Below are 15567 nucleotides of genomic sequence, written 5' to 3'. Positions count from 1 at the left end.
GGATGCTCTCTGAAGACGCGTCTGTCGGGACCACAGCTTCTGCTTACAGAGATATCGTCTTAGCATCACAGCTGCTCCAACATCACAGCTGCTCCAGCATCACAGCTGCTCCAGCATCATAGCTGCTCCAGCATCACAGCTGCTCCAGCATCGCAGCTGCTCTAGCATCGCAGCTGCTCCAGCACCACAGCTGGCCCCAGCATCATAGCTGGCCCCAGCATCACAGCTGTCTCCAGCATCACAGCTGCTCCAGCATCACAGCTGCTCCAGCATCGCAGCTGCTCTAGCATCGCAGCTGCTCCAGCACCACAGCTGGCCCCAACATCACATTTTTTTCAGCATCACGGCTGATCCAGCATCACAGAGCTCCAGCATCACAGCTGGCCCCAGCATCACAGCTGGCTCCAGCATCACAGCTGGCCCCAGCATCACAGCTGGCCCCAGCATCACAGCTGGATGCTCGAAAGCAATTATAATATCGATCATTTTTGCGTCGCAGCGCGGTTCCGAAAAGCATTCGTCTTGTAATGTCCGTATACAAACTGCGCAGGATCTAAAGACTACAGTTGCATTTAGATCGCACGCTACCACCTGTTAAACGATTAAACTCCAGGCTCCACTAAAATCAATACAAGCTCTGGTTTCTGAAGCTCTGAGAAACGACAAATTTATTCCTGGAAAACAATTCTGTATTGGAGAAACATCGAAAGAAAAATAAAGAAAAACATATTACCGCGAAAACCACAAATTTATTACAGTTTATAGAAGATTTTTCGATGTTTGCTCATAATACGCAATCCTACAGAAACGTTTGTCTCTTAAATCTTCCCTCAAATGTTTTAATTTGTAATTAAGCAATTGCTTAGAGAATCTCATGAGCAGATCATTGTGCGAGAGATTAGACAACACGTTGATTATTGGGCTTGACAATGTCAACCCATCGAGAAACTCATTATATGATTTTAATGTTAATTTAAAAGTTCTGAATGATTTGAACTTCAACATGCATAGTCGAATTATAGCATTTTATCCATGTCGTATCGATCTATTTTTTTTTTTGTAAATACCGCTTTTAAATATCCCTCATTAGTATTGTGATGAGCCGACGTAAAGCAGCTAGGAAATATCACAAAAGTTTACGCGAGTTACAAAGACTGCGGATCGAGTGCGGATGTTCAGTTGTCACGGATGTTCCGGAAACTATCAGAGGCTGCAATAAAGTTTGCTCCCTGACGCTGTTTACAGGAGTCGAGTGGTGCAATTAAGGCGTACTATTCCGTGGAGTTTTGCGCTAATTTGCGGAGCGCTATATGACACTCGGATATTGTGGTTACGTTACAATCCGAACAATGGTGATGCTACAACAGTAACAACAGTGCTGTTACAACAGCAACAACAGTGCTGTTACAACAGCAAAAACAGTGCTGTTACAACAGCAACAATAGTGTTGTTACAACAGCAACAACAGTGCTGTTACAACAGCAACAGCAGTGTTGTTACAACAGCAACAACAGTGCTGTTACAACAGCAACAGCAGTGTTGTTACAACAGTAACAACAGTGCTGTTACAACAGCAACAACAGTGCTGTTACAACAGCAACAACAGTACTGTTACAACAGCAACAGCAGTGCTGTTACAACAGCAACAACAGTGCTCTTAAAACAGCAACAATAGTGTTGTTACAACAATAATGACAGTGCGGTTACATAACTAACAGCTGTGCAATTACAACTCCTAAACATTGCAATTACAACACTAACAACAAGGCTATTATTGCACTAATAGCACTAATACTACTCACGTAATAACAAAGATTCAACATAGCCGTACCTATACCGAAACAGAATTTAAACATTAAAAAAAGCGAACAGCATAAATTTCTCGGCAGCTTATGTGGCATCAGTCCGTAAACAAAATATCAACACAAAATATATCAAGAGAACAGCAAGATGCACCAGAACATGAAGGAACCAAGCCATGTTCTCAGCCAGGCCAGCTTTGACAATTTGGCGCTCAGGTCGAGCGCCTCGCAGCGTTGGAAGATCTTTAGGCGCAGTGTTAAATGCTCCAGAATTCTGCAGGACTTGAATAAATCGCGAAAATTTGCTTGGTTTGTTATTATTGAAGGTGAGACATGAGTTATATCATTCGAGAAACGATTGCACTCCAAGTTGAGCAAAATACACGTATAATTGATAAGGAATAAATAGCTTCAATTAATAATATTTTGGTCGACATGGTTAAGCGACTTCATCTCGAGTGTAAAAATGTGAATTAAATTTTGTTAATTCAAAAAAATTAAAATTTGCAGTGAAATATATATTATAGATGCATTGGGTGATACCAACCAGTCAAAAATTCAGCGCGATGCTTCAACAACCATTTACATGATGAATGGTGTTGAAATATAATGTTGATGTATATGTTATATTTAAATAATATGAGAGAGATTTATACACGCAGGGGGGTCGATGTACCGCTGGGACACGCACACAAACTATGATAGGAAATTCATCTATCAAGTCATGAATGAAAATATACAACTCAGTACTCACTGCAGTGAGTGACAGAGAGTGCATTATGACGAGAAAAATAGCGCCGTTTTTCCATAAACGAGAAAATGCGCTAAAAATGCATATCATGAATTAAGAATTATGATATGGATGCATATTTTGTTATTTTTTGTTTTTGTTTTATCAACCGTTGAAAGCAGGAAAAACCTATAGAACACGAGTTCTACAAAATTTTAGAGTACTGAAAACAAAGAGAAACAAAAAAATGCATAAAATATTTTGCCAGCTGGTAATTCGTTTGGCATACTATTAATTGATGAATAAAAACGAGAAAAAGTTCGTCAGCAAGGTCAAAAAATTGCAGCAAGGCAGGCGAAGACTTAACGCAAAAAAGTCGCTATAGACGCGACCCGAGCGATAAAAGACTGCTAGCCTATGCATTAGGTCCGTCCGTTCACCGGCACTCGAGTTGCAGGGGTAATTCCATCAAAATCAATTGCCCAGCGCATGAATATGCATGACGAGTTAGGAAGATCATTGCCAGAAGTGATGTAATTTAGGGTCCAGTCTTAAGAAGAAACCCTTGGTTGAATCCAGATTGGGCACACACTCAAGTATACTGATGAGTCAAACTGTACAACTAGTGACACACTACTTGCACGTCGCACTCAGCCGGGGTCAAACTGGGTCAGGATGACTCACATAAAGGCAAAAAAGTGCATCGCTATCTCGAAAAAATTTAGCTCATGTTTAGCGCATTTTCTCATTTATGAAAAAATGCGCTATTGTGCTCACCATGTCCGTCTGTCTGTCCATCTGTCCGTCTGTCCGTCCGTCTGTCCGTCCGTCTGTCCGTCCGTCTGTCCGTCTGTCTGTCCGTGACTTCACGTTTTCGTCGACGAGAAAATGCGCTCTCTGTCACTCATTGCAGTGAGTACTGAGTTATTTTTTTAATGCACTGTCATTGCTCAAACTGCAATGAGATTCTTTCGACACTTCATTGCATGTTAATTTTGACCAGGAAAACAGATATTATCAGGACGCGAGATAAAGAAGCTAATTTAACAAAATTTCAACTCAATTCCGATAACTAAAATAAAACAAAACCATATCACGGGCTTTTTTCATTCAATGAATAAATTAATAAGAACAGAGCTACAGACAAGGCCACAGGTTGTCAGGGCAATCACGGCGACTACTTGTACGTATTGAAGACTTGAACTGAAATAATTCGCTCCGGTGACATAATTGCGCCCACGCAAATTATAAGGGTAAAATTTTGGTAATCATCTTATCCAATAATTGATAGAGTAAAAATTATTTTTTTTATCATTTTTTAATGTTCACGCATTATTATTAATCCATATTATTCAGCCTAACTGCCTTGCTGTTTGAAACGTTAATAATTGCGTCACTATAAAACGAAATAGCGTTAAAACGATAACGGTTTAGAGGCGTAGGTGCAAATGTTGATTCGCAGCTCAGTCAGGGCGCGGATCTTTTCCGTAAGCCGCCGCTTCGTTAAATGGAGTTAAATGAAGCAAGATTTAAGAGATCCTGAGAAATGCGTACAGAGAGCACAAACGAAAAGAGATCCAGACAAGCTGGAATGGCAGGTTGTTAATTCTAGTTTGGATTGTAGGGAACAATGTGTTTGGGGTCTTAACATTTTCATCTATTTTTTATTATCCACTGCACGCTGGATATTTAGAGCACCGAGTGATGGTTCTCATAGACGGCTCATGGACGCAGGTCTCTGGAATATGTTTGATTTTAGTCACAATACACATGTAGTAATCAATTACTTGAAATTATTGTGTGGAACAATTATTCACAGAGGATAATTAGTTAAAAGGGATATGATAGTTAAAAAGTTGATACTTGGTGGGAGTAAAAATTGGATGATTGAGAAGTCAAGCCATCCGAAATAGTTCCGAAATAAATTCAACAAAGTAACCCAACGTCTAGACAGCCTCCATACATGAACGAGGTGAGTACTATAGTGAACAGAGTATCGCATTTACTAAGGGTGTCCCAATACAAAAGCATCGGCTAGCCCAGGCCAAATGATATTAATTTGTTGTATGCGCTGAATGAGATCATGTAATATTTATATATTTTGATGAATGAGGAAATGGTGGTTTGAAGGAATAGAATTTTCCGTACATGAGTTATCAACATCGGCTTTACATTTACAATTATATCATCGATTATGTTCAATTTTTTTGAAATTTCTTCGCATGAACTTGTACGTAATCAAAGGCAGGGAGGACAGAGGCATGGAGGACAGAGGCATGGAGGACAGAGGCAGGGAGGACAGAGGCAGGGAGGACAGAGGCAGGGAGGACAGAGGCAGGGAGGACAGAAGCAGGGAGGACAGAGACAGGGAGGACAGAGGCATGGAGGACAGAGGCAGGGAGGACAGAGGCAGGGAGGACAGAGGCAGGGAGGACAGAGGCGGGGAGGACAGAGGCAGGGAGGACAGAGGCAGGGAGGACAGAGGCAGGGAGGACAGAGGCAGGGAGGACAGAGGCAGGGAGCGGTTGTCATGGTGACAACCTAGCAACGAGCGCCTGAGATCAGATGGCATGGGAGGGGAGAAGAAGAGTGGGAGAGGGAGAGGGATGGGAGAAGGAGGGATGTGAGAATAAGGGAGGGGATGAGGAGTGAGGGAGGGATGTGAGAGTGACAGAGGCAGGGGAGAATGGGAGTGTGATGTGATAAAGGGAAAGGAATAAGGTGTTTGAAAAGGGAGTAAGAGTCGGAAAAATATGGGAAGGGGATAGGAGAGGGACGAGGGAATGAGAAAGGGATGCAACACGCATGCGACAACACGCATTTAGACTTTCTTAAGCTATGCCCAAATACCTGCTGCCAAAACGTTATTAACATTTGTAGCACGAAATGAAGTCAAGATTTATCAGCAAATTAATCTTCGTTTGCCAGTAACTAGACATTAGGAAGCATAGATAATAATCACGCACTCATTTCAGGAGGTGATTAAATAGGATGCAGATCTAGAAGTCATTCAGGATTGAAGTTGCTTAGTTACAAAAAATTCTTATTGAATATTGTCGTCTTAATACAAGCTTGCGCAAAGCCGTCGTGTATAAAATCCGTCAGAATGTGCAGTGATTTAATACAATATGCATTATATAGTATATCTATATTTATCTTATCGAGGCTACGACCATACGTGTTGTAATATTTATGTATCGCTAGGATACTCGTCTGATCAAGAAAATGACATTACGTAGCGAAATATTTATTGTATTTATTGTATAACAGTTAATTAATGATACTCGCATCATGGAGAGAAGAGTATTCTGGTGACATTGACAATAACGGCGATGCCGTAGCAATATTTTTTATATCACAAGGACAAGTGAATTACATTACTGTGCGCAATATTTGATGAAGCAACAGGCAAATCGTCTTATCTTATGCGTGCCTACACACTATGCAGTATTTGTTGCTTCTGCACTCAATCAACAAGACAAGTTTGGACCTCAATAGTGACACAAAAGCATGACTACATAATTGTGTTGCAGATGTCAATAGTGACACAAAAGGATGACTAAATAATTGTGTTGCAGATGTCAATAGAGCAGCTCTGACCCTGTATATGTAGCTGCACATCTTGCAGGGACACAAAGGCCCCCTTCTAGAATATTGTCAGCTATTGTTATAACTATTGTTATAACTATTGTTATAACTATTGTGCGGTCTCTGCTGACTTAAGAATACTGTAACATAAAATTACTGCAGTATACCTGGATTACAGTTGCTCTCATCACACGTGAAAATTCTGTAATTAATCTGTATTAAAAGTGCTGTCACAACACGTGGAAATAATGTAATATAAATTATTTAAATTATTGTCATCACACATGAAGTTTCTGTAATTAATCTGTATTAATAGAGCTGTCACAACACGTGAAAGTAATGTAATATAACTTAATAAAATTATTGTCATCCCATATGAAAATATTTCGCACATAAATAAATTCTCCTTTGATATGGTTCATGATGATTCCAATCCCCCATCAAATAATTATTAAATATTATTCACGTGCTTGGGATGATATTGTTATTGGAGAGACAACAGGGCGAGGATAATAAAAGCTAATTAAACTGTCAAAACATATTTACGATCCTATCAACGATCTGGAAATCGGAAAAGATAATAGAAGTTCAGTCAAAATCACTTAATGATTCATTCTAAAATATTGGTGGATAATTAAATCTTCAAATATCAAACTGATAATTTCTTGTTTTAATTTCAACAGCTTTTATGCTGATTTTAATTGCCCTTATGAAGAAACATATGAAACTATTGATATCTATGCAGTTCAATAGAGCTTGATAATACTGTGGACGTAATCATTCATACTATATTCTGATATAGCATGAATATAGTATCATGTGAATGTGATTATTAAGAAAATAAACTAATTTTAATATGAACTGATCACTAATTTAACTATGTCTCAGAGAATAAACTAATTTAAATAATAATTAATCAATAATGAAACTAGGTTTCAGAGGATAAACTAATTTAAATAATAATTAATCATTAATATAACTAGGTTTAGAAGAATAAACCAATTTTAACAATGATTAATAACTAATTTGTCTAACTAACTTAATTCTGCCTCCATGCAGCCGAGATTTCATTTCATTGTTCAAGGAGTTCACGCATGAGTTCCATTTTTAGAGCCCGAGATTTTGAAGCTACGCAAAAATGCAAAAAATAAATAATAAAAATAAAGCTAGGCAATTAACCCATAAGTTTAAAAAATATTAAAGGAACGAATATATAATCACAATAATAACGTTACAATAGGTAGCGAGTCTACAACTATTAGGAGGGCATTCGAGAATTTAAATTTCAACATACTACAGTGTTTATACCATACGCTTTCTTCACAGCTACGCGCAAGACACAATAACTTCTCTGGTGCACCTTTTCAATTGAAATAAAAATAAAAAAGTTCTCTGTAAACCTATTAAACAAATAAACTTCTGCATATGTTGCTCTATCCTCTACAGTAAGCCGTGAATTTTTGACAGAATTTCAATAGTTTTGAGAAGCTTCCAGCTTGTCAGAGATGAAAGCAACTTAGTTATTATGGACCGACGTCCATGCATTGCTTACAAGCTGGAGAATTCGCGCTGAGTTCTACACTTTGTTCGAACACAAACATTATACTAGCGTCAATGAATTGGATTTCATCGAGCTGGATTTCAAATCTTGAAACATACGTCATATTTTTCTGTGTATTCTATGCAGGTATTAAGAATACTTACGCAAGAAATTTTTTGTTTGGCCGAGGATAAACTGACTCGTATGGATACTCCACACAACACTTGTGTGTCAAGGGCTGCATGGGCAAAATAATTTGCACTTTCCAGAGAATAAAACAATTGCATGACCGCGAAGAAAAATTCCTTAAATCCCTAATGCATAACAAATTTTGAGAGACAAAAGAATATTTAATTGCGCTCAACAGGCTGCGGTGAACGTAGTCATTTGATGATTTGCAAGACAAGAAAAAATATAACAAAGTACTCACTGCAGTGAGTGACAGGGAGGGCATTTTCTCGTCGACGAAAATTTGAGGTCACGGACGGACGGACAGAGGGACGGACGGACAGATGGACAGACAGAATGAGAAAATGCGCTAAAAAGATCAGATGCAGCACACGGGCGTCAGTAATGAGAGCGGCGACACGCTTGGGACAGGCTAGCGCCCACTACACGACACGGCCGAGCTCTAAGCAAATGAAATAGCAACAACTTGCTCTTGTATATTAACTTATTGCTCTTGTTTATTACGACCAACAACGACGCACAGGCGGCTTAGGGACAATGGGTGATGGACTGACTGATGGACAGAGCATCTCTCTCGCTGCCACTGGCGCCTGGAGCGGTCACTGGGCAAGTCTGGTGCAAGTCTAGTGGTCGTGGTCGAAACAATTCACAAGTCAGAAAGTTATTGCCATGATACAAATTTTTTTCGTGAATAGTGTTCTCATTTCAATTAACTATCATCTGATGGCAGTCACTCTAGGCCTTTGTCTACATCCTAGGCTTATGCTTATTGGATGTAGACACGGATGTAGGCCTACATCCGCGTTGTCTACGAATAGCATTGACAGCGGTTAGTGAATTTCTACACTTAAGAGTTTGTTCAAATAATGATGTACATTTTGCTAATGAAAAGTCCTCCTGACCCATTTTGTAACGGAAATAGGGCTTATCAGTGCTACTGCATCTCTCTGCTCGTACTGTGGTTAAAAACATGTGTCACAATTGGGACCGACATATACATTGAACTGAGTGAGAAGTTGATAAATTTTCACAGGTTGACAGGAATGAGATAAGCCGCGATTATAATATTCCTGCCAACTCTAGCAGTGCCATACCTGACAACTGCATTTGAAATCATATTCTGATGTGATGTTACAATCACGATTCCTATCATGCAGGTGTTATTTTTATTTTTTATAAGCTGAGCGCCAGCAAATAACAAAATTTAAAAAATTATTATCGTAAAAAACTAAAAATTTCATACAATTTATTCAAATTCTCACTTCCCCATTACAGTATATAATTATCTTTATTTTGTAGCGGCAGCTATTAGAAAGGATGTCAGCTATTAATTAATCAAATCTGGCTGGGACAGTAAAAGGATTTACAGTGCAGAGACATCAGTTCAAACTCTCTACTGCTTCGCTGAAACTGCTCGGCCAGACATTAACTCGGATTAGAAGATGAATCTTTAAACAAGTTGAGTTAAATATAAGCTATCCATCATACCGGAAATTAACTCCGTTTATATAACGATCTAAGAACGAACGCAAAATGCATTGGTTCATTTCTTTTGAATGACGCTGCAGTCGCAAAGCAAAAGTCTCGCGCGTACTTTTTGACATCGGATAGGAAGCCTCGCAAATATCCTCGCGATCATAACATCGAGAGCTCCCTGAGGAAGTCACGGCATTGAGTTTTGATCAAAACAGAAACTGATTTCATAGAATCGGTTGCCAAGGCCATGTTTACGTCAGGTTCTATGACGCAGGTTTAGCACAACACGTCGAGCGTTAACTGCAATTTTGAGTCTAACTTACGGTCTCTGTGGATTTTTCCAAGGCTATGGTGCAAAAGGATGCCTTTCCAGTGTTGAAACTTATTTGTGGAATCAAGTTTAATTGAAATTTCGAGGGAACTTACGTGATAAAATGTTGGAAAAGGATTATTAATTTTAATGATAAACCACGAGCCCGACTAATTTGTATTCAAGACTTATTGTATTTTGGACTACAAACCATGATAAGAAAAATATGATTGTTTTTGCATCATGCAAGATGCTCAAGGTATAATCGAAATGCGTTAACAGCGTTAATTGTGGAGCAATCTTCCGATTAGAAAATTTTCGCGAGGCAAGATTGATATCATGAAGAAGTTTACAAAATCCGCGCCGAACAAGCAGGATTTCCTAACGAGATTTTGATGCTCACACGCGTCCAGCTTGACAAGATCACCAGATTTCCGAGGCTGTGGGAAAATATCGGGAATTTCAACGCTCAAGAGGAAGTGAGTATCGGATAAAAAGGAAAGTAATTACGTTAATGCGGTGCCGAGGATCGACGGCGCTGGAAAGAAATCGTCCGCCTCTGACAACTTGATGGATGAAGACGTTGTCCAAGTGACCAGAAATAGAACAATATAACACAGAGAGCTCAACGACCGTTCGCGCGCAGCCTACCGCTCCCAGTCTCCATTGACGTGAAAAATCAGACACTATATCCGGAGCCTAAAATGCTGTATAGCAATGAAATAAATTTTGTGAAAAGATGTTTATCTTAATTTTATTTATACATTGAACTAAACTCAAAATGGGCTCTATAATAACAAAAAATTATCACAGTAAAAAATGTATAGCTAAATTATTCAACATAAAATACAATTTCAAACTATTTTCAGCGATTTAGAATCATTTTAGCAATTCGCATTGTTATAAATTTTATGGTCAATGCTTCAGGACAACAAATTCGTCCCAAAAACTTCGTTTTCCAGCCATCGTGGCGCTCCAGCTCCGGAACATCGAGCAAGACGGTATCAGCGGCCACTTTAATAAATTAAAACCAAATCGACGCTCTGTCAAGGAATGCACGTGGACTTTTATTTCCATTTTCATTTTGGAACTTTTGTTTCTATTTCGTTTCCATTGCGCTCCATTGCTACGTGCAGCGGTTCCAAATGAATTATTTCATATCCCAAAATTATGGTAGTTTTCTACATTGGAAATCCATCGGAACCACAAAAATGTCCTACGTTTAAACTTTGATCAAACGAAGGCTGATGGAAAACCAGATGAGGGGAAGGGCCTCCAACTATTACATCCACGTTCAAAATTAAAAGTCCGGCGAAAAAAATTCACTGCTACTTTATTATAAATAATAGCTACAAAGGAACGCGATTTTGCTACAATATTTGCTAAGCTCCATTATTAATTCGAGAAACTGATTGGATTCGTTCGCATCACGCTAACCAATTCTCAATTTTCAAACAAATATGAAAATGATTGGTTAGTAAAGTTCTTTAGTTACGGTTCCATGTCGTCAGAAGTAGAATAGATTACAATTTAAAAAAAATCTCTGTGATAATTTTACAAGTTAAATTTCAACGGTATATTATCGAAGATAGGTTAAATATCAATAATATGTAATCAAGATAGGGTAAATTTCATCAATACAAAGTCAGAGATGGGTTAAATCTCCATGTTAACTGGAGATAAGAATTTAAAAACTTAAATTCTATAATAAAAATGCCGCAAATAATGAAATGGGTTTTCACATGATTCAGCGATATCGGAATATTAATATTGCCATTATGATTTAAATAGCTTCAGAAACCGATATAATACTTCTTAAAACTTGAAAAATAATTTGAAAAGAAATGAGACTTGGAGGATAGGGGGAAATGAAAAGCGTTCAAGATAGTAATCAATATCCTATAAATTCGTTTCAAGATGGCAATCGTGCAAATTATTTCGTGAGTCAATGGATATAACTTTTTACATAAAGAAACCTTTCACTTAAAAGCTTTTAGTTGACTGCATTAAGGCTAATTTGTGTATATATCTTCTGACATCGTTACATGAATATTTTTCTTAAAACTCGTTCGTTAACACTGTAAATTTTATTTACTGATAAATGAGTAGATTATGTTGATTATGGCCAATATCAGGAATGTAGGAGCAGATTGATACAAATTTTCAAGCCTTTCTTATATAACTTCTGGTCTGTAGCTTGAACTTCTCATCGTAGAATGAAACCCTGTTTTGACCCTCCCTATTAACAACGAGACCCTATTTGACCCTGTCAACAGCAATTCCCTATTTAGACCTTTAATTTTAACAGCGAGACCCCATTTAAAGCCTCTCTTTTATCCTACCAACATGCATAGAGAAACAAGGAATGCCTGATTTGATCTCTCACAAATCGCGCATGAAAGACCCAGCAATGCGCAGGTGCACTGCCAGACTGCGTTAAAACTCCCCTTCAATTAAGAGCGTTTCAGACACACGAACTGAATAGCGCCGCCTCCTCTATTTCTTCAAAAATGCAATAACAACATCCTACACAACAACTATCCTAAGTCGCAGATGTAACGGCTGATAAATCCAGAAAGCGGCGACCATGATGGATGTTATGATCCAGAGAAAGGAATAAATTCTGTTCACAATTTCTGGATATATTAATAGATCGAAAAATCTTGCGTCAAAAGTCTTTGATAAAATGAAATTCACATGAAATTCTATTCCTACTTGCAGTAAAATTCTCGTGAAGAATTTTCACCGCCTTTGTTTTAACGAAGGTCAATCAAGATTTGGTCGCTAGATGCGCCCAAAAAGTAGGATTTTTAGTTTAAGATCCATTTTAAGTTGAATGTCATGCGTCAAAATAAAAACAATCATTTTAAATTTATTTCGTTAATTTTGAATTAAATGTTTACAGCTCAACTTGAGGTGTGCCAAACGCGAATGATATACGAATTTTTCCATCAACTTAATTAGACCAGAAAAACGATACTGTTATTCAGGCTTTGGCTTTGAAGTCTCGAAGCAATAAGAAATATCATGTGATTATTCATATATTAATTTATATGAATGAGAATTTTGATATCCACACAAATACACAAACCTACTTTCCAATAAAACGTAAAAATGGCCAAATATATACGAGTGTAAATGACAAAGAACATAAATTTAAAGAGTTGAATGTTTTTAATGATTACAGATTCGCTAGTGTTTGCATGGAAATCATAAATTACAGAGTTGATAATTGTCAGTCTTAATTATTGCCAGTTAGTTTTGTGCAAAATAGACTATAGAAAATGATCATAAACATTTCAATTTGCTATGAGCTCATACAAAACAAGGTCCATTATTTACGAGGATAATTACTTAATGTTTGCAAAAGTTTAATTGCAGGATACCACTTATGTCATCACTCAGTTTTTTAACTACAACCAATTAAGAAGGGGAAAGGATTAGTTGAAAGCATTTAATGGCAAGCTACAGACAACCCTATACAGGTTATGCTCAGTGTTCAGTTCAGAAGCTTATATAAGCAATTCCGACTAAACATGTCAGAACTTCTTCATCCCAGACGTGATGGTACTACACTTTTTTGTTGATAAAATAGATATAAATGTATATAAATTTGTCAATGTAATTAATATGAATGCATTTTTTACTGCCGTTATGATACATTTCAAGTGACTCATGACGGCTCTTCAAATCGTCTATCACTCCGCTACTGCGATTGTGACATTGAATCATAAAAAATGTATCACACTATACATGGAAATTAATGAATTCAGCCAGAGTGAAGGAGTGAACAAAGGTGGATCAGAGTTAATATTTAGACTTTCGAATGAATGACGCATGTATTCATGTATGAATGTCTGCATTCGTCTGTACCAGGTGCGTTGTGCGACGCCTCGTTTATTGAATGCAGCATCAAGAAAAAATGTCTCAATAGAGCTTCATATTTTTCCGTTCATGAAACAAAGACAACAGTGATCGTTCCACCGATGTTTTATGCGCTCGAACAATTGAAGAATGATCTGAAAACCTATAAATGGATTCTAAATTAATGATTGAATAGATACAATACATTGGATGAGCTTCAGTCGTGCATATATACTTTCGTTTGACTCTATAATAAAGAGAACGTTTCAATGAAGCTTTGTTAGCAAGGGAGTTGGTTCTATCTAATGAAGCAATTCTTTCCGCCAAGATAATTGAACTTTGCATCTTTCTCTAATTTTATGTTCAATATTTATGCTATGTTATTGTTTGTATTGACGCTGGTCACTGAGTTGGCGCTGATAAATACAATCAAACATAGGCAAATAAATAACTCTTTGGTTATATTCATTTAATACTGAATACTATAAATTACTGGGGTGACTCGGTCAATAGTAGAGTATAATATATCGTAACAAATATATCATGTTATGCAATATTCATGTTATTGCTTAGAATTTCTTACGCTAGAAGTAGAATGCATCGTGAGATAGCAAAAAAATGTTTTATGCCCAGTCTTCAGGTACGTTCTCAAAATCTACTCTCTACATAATATGTAATATGTTATTTACTTGGTGATATTTGCTTATATTGATAATTGTTATAACTGAGTTTTCTGTATTTTGTTAATTATTATTCTCTCTAGTTTTAATTATGTTGATAACAAAAATTACCTATATTTATTTTAATTAGTACTTTGATAAGCTTCGCATAGCTCGACTGCGCTTCTCTGAGTGGAATAATTGGACAAGCGTTGTGGTTCTTGCCGAAGGTTTCTGGCGAGAACAAAATATTCATTCGGGAAATTGATTAAAATAATCTAAGCACATACATTATAAATACGATAATTATACAAAGCGCATGGCGGGTTTACATCTAAGGTTTGAGTGAAATGAATGAAAAAAAAAACGTAAATGAAAAAATAAATAAAGGAACATTACACACAACAAAATTCGTATCTAAAATGATACATTGTGAGCGCTGGAGGAAAATCCTTAAAATACTTTATTTGTTACCTATTACGCTACTCGTATATCAGGTAGCAGGTGAACGAAACTTTATCTAGGGATTTTTTTATCTTCACTAAAACTTTTCCCTGTGAATGATTAGCTAGCTTCATTACTGAAATAGCAGTCGAAGCCAATTTTTAAATTGGCAGTTTCACTACGAAATCAAATCTATGAAAGCTACGACAATTTCTCGTACGAACGTTCTAGGTCGCGTTCGATATGACGAACGTGTACGGGAAGAAGTTATTACGATAAACAGCATCAAGTATATATAAATAAATCTTGCACCATTCCATTCAAATCTAGGCAATTGAAAACACAATACATTTATTCTGTGTTTTCACACAGAATAAATGTATTGAAAACACAATTTGACTTGCCAGATGACACAGATTTAATTTCTCAACGTACGTATTTAAGGATACAAATAATCACACAGGTAAGTGAGAAGGTGAAACTTCCATCAGGACTTATACTCATGACTCACAAATTTCCATCATGACTCACTCATTACCGCTCCTTGCAAGGATTGCTAAATCTTATTTTTCTGCCTTAAAATATGGACAAATAAAAGTAGATCTTGTAGTAAGCAGCTGTAAAAAATACAGAGGCGTTGCTATGGAGCGTTGGCGGCCATTTTGTTGGGTCTGGACGCTTTGAAGCAACAGGTGTCACAGCTGCCGCAGCTGCAGCCGCTGCATGGAGTCAGGCACAGCAGCTGAATGATTGCGTGCAGATCATGCAACACTAAAGTCTGAGTAGTTAGCTACGTGCTGCTGTATACACAAAATACAAAAATATATAGCGGCTGCGTCTGTATAAGGCAGGGCAGGTGAACATGCAACCGTTCACGAGCACAGCTGCCCTCAGCGCCCAGCTGCCCTCAGCGCCCAGCTGCCCTCAGCGCCCAGCTGCCCTCAGCGCCCAGCTGCCCTCAGCGC

The 15567-nt window shown here is 37.7% G+C and overlaps 2 protein-coding genes across 2 annotated transcripts in view; both read right to left on the bottom strand.

The window, feature by feature from the left end:
* The window catches only part of LOC108680096 (CUGBP Elav-like family member 4), a 432488-nt gene that overhangs the window by 258110 nt on the left and 158811 nt on the right, over window positions 1-15567 (bottom strand). The gene's annotated exons all lie outside the window — the stretch shown is intronic.
* Window positions 162-5353, bottom strand: LOC125177734 (mucin-17-like). The gene is made up of 2 exons (XM_047880042.1): window positions 4767-5353; window positions 162-312 (listed from the first exon to the last, which is right to left on the bottom strand). Exons 1-2 carry the CDS (start codon window positions 5351-5353, stop codon window positions 162-164), a joined length of 738 nt encoding a protein of 245 aa, XP_047735998.1.

This window comes from Hyalella azteca, unplaced genomic scaffold, assembly GCF_000764305.2.
Source record: "Hyalella azteca isolate HAZT.00-mixed unplaced genomic scaffold, Hazt_2.0.2 contig4507, whole genome shotgun sequence".
Classification (NCBI taxonomy): domain Eukaryota; kingdom Metazoa; phylum Arthropoda; class Malacostraca; order Amphipoda; family Hyalellidae; genus Hyalella; species Hyalella azteca.
The sequence above is the reverse complement of the archived record's forward strand: the minus strand, read 5'-3'. Positions and strand labels throughout refer to the sequence as shown.

Coding starts and splice junctions, on each gene's coding strand:
- LOC125177734 (XM_047880042.1), bottom strand. CDS start 5,353: ATGCGTGTTGTCGCATGCGTGTTGCATCCCTTTCTCATTCCCTCGTCC. Junction 313..4,766: donor TCCTCCCTGCCTTTGATTAC/GTACAAGTTCAT, acceptor TGTTGGGGCCAG/CTGTGGTGCTGGAGCAGCTG.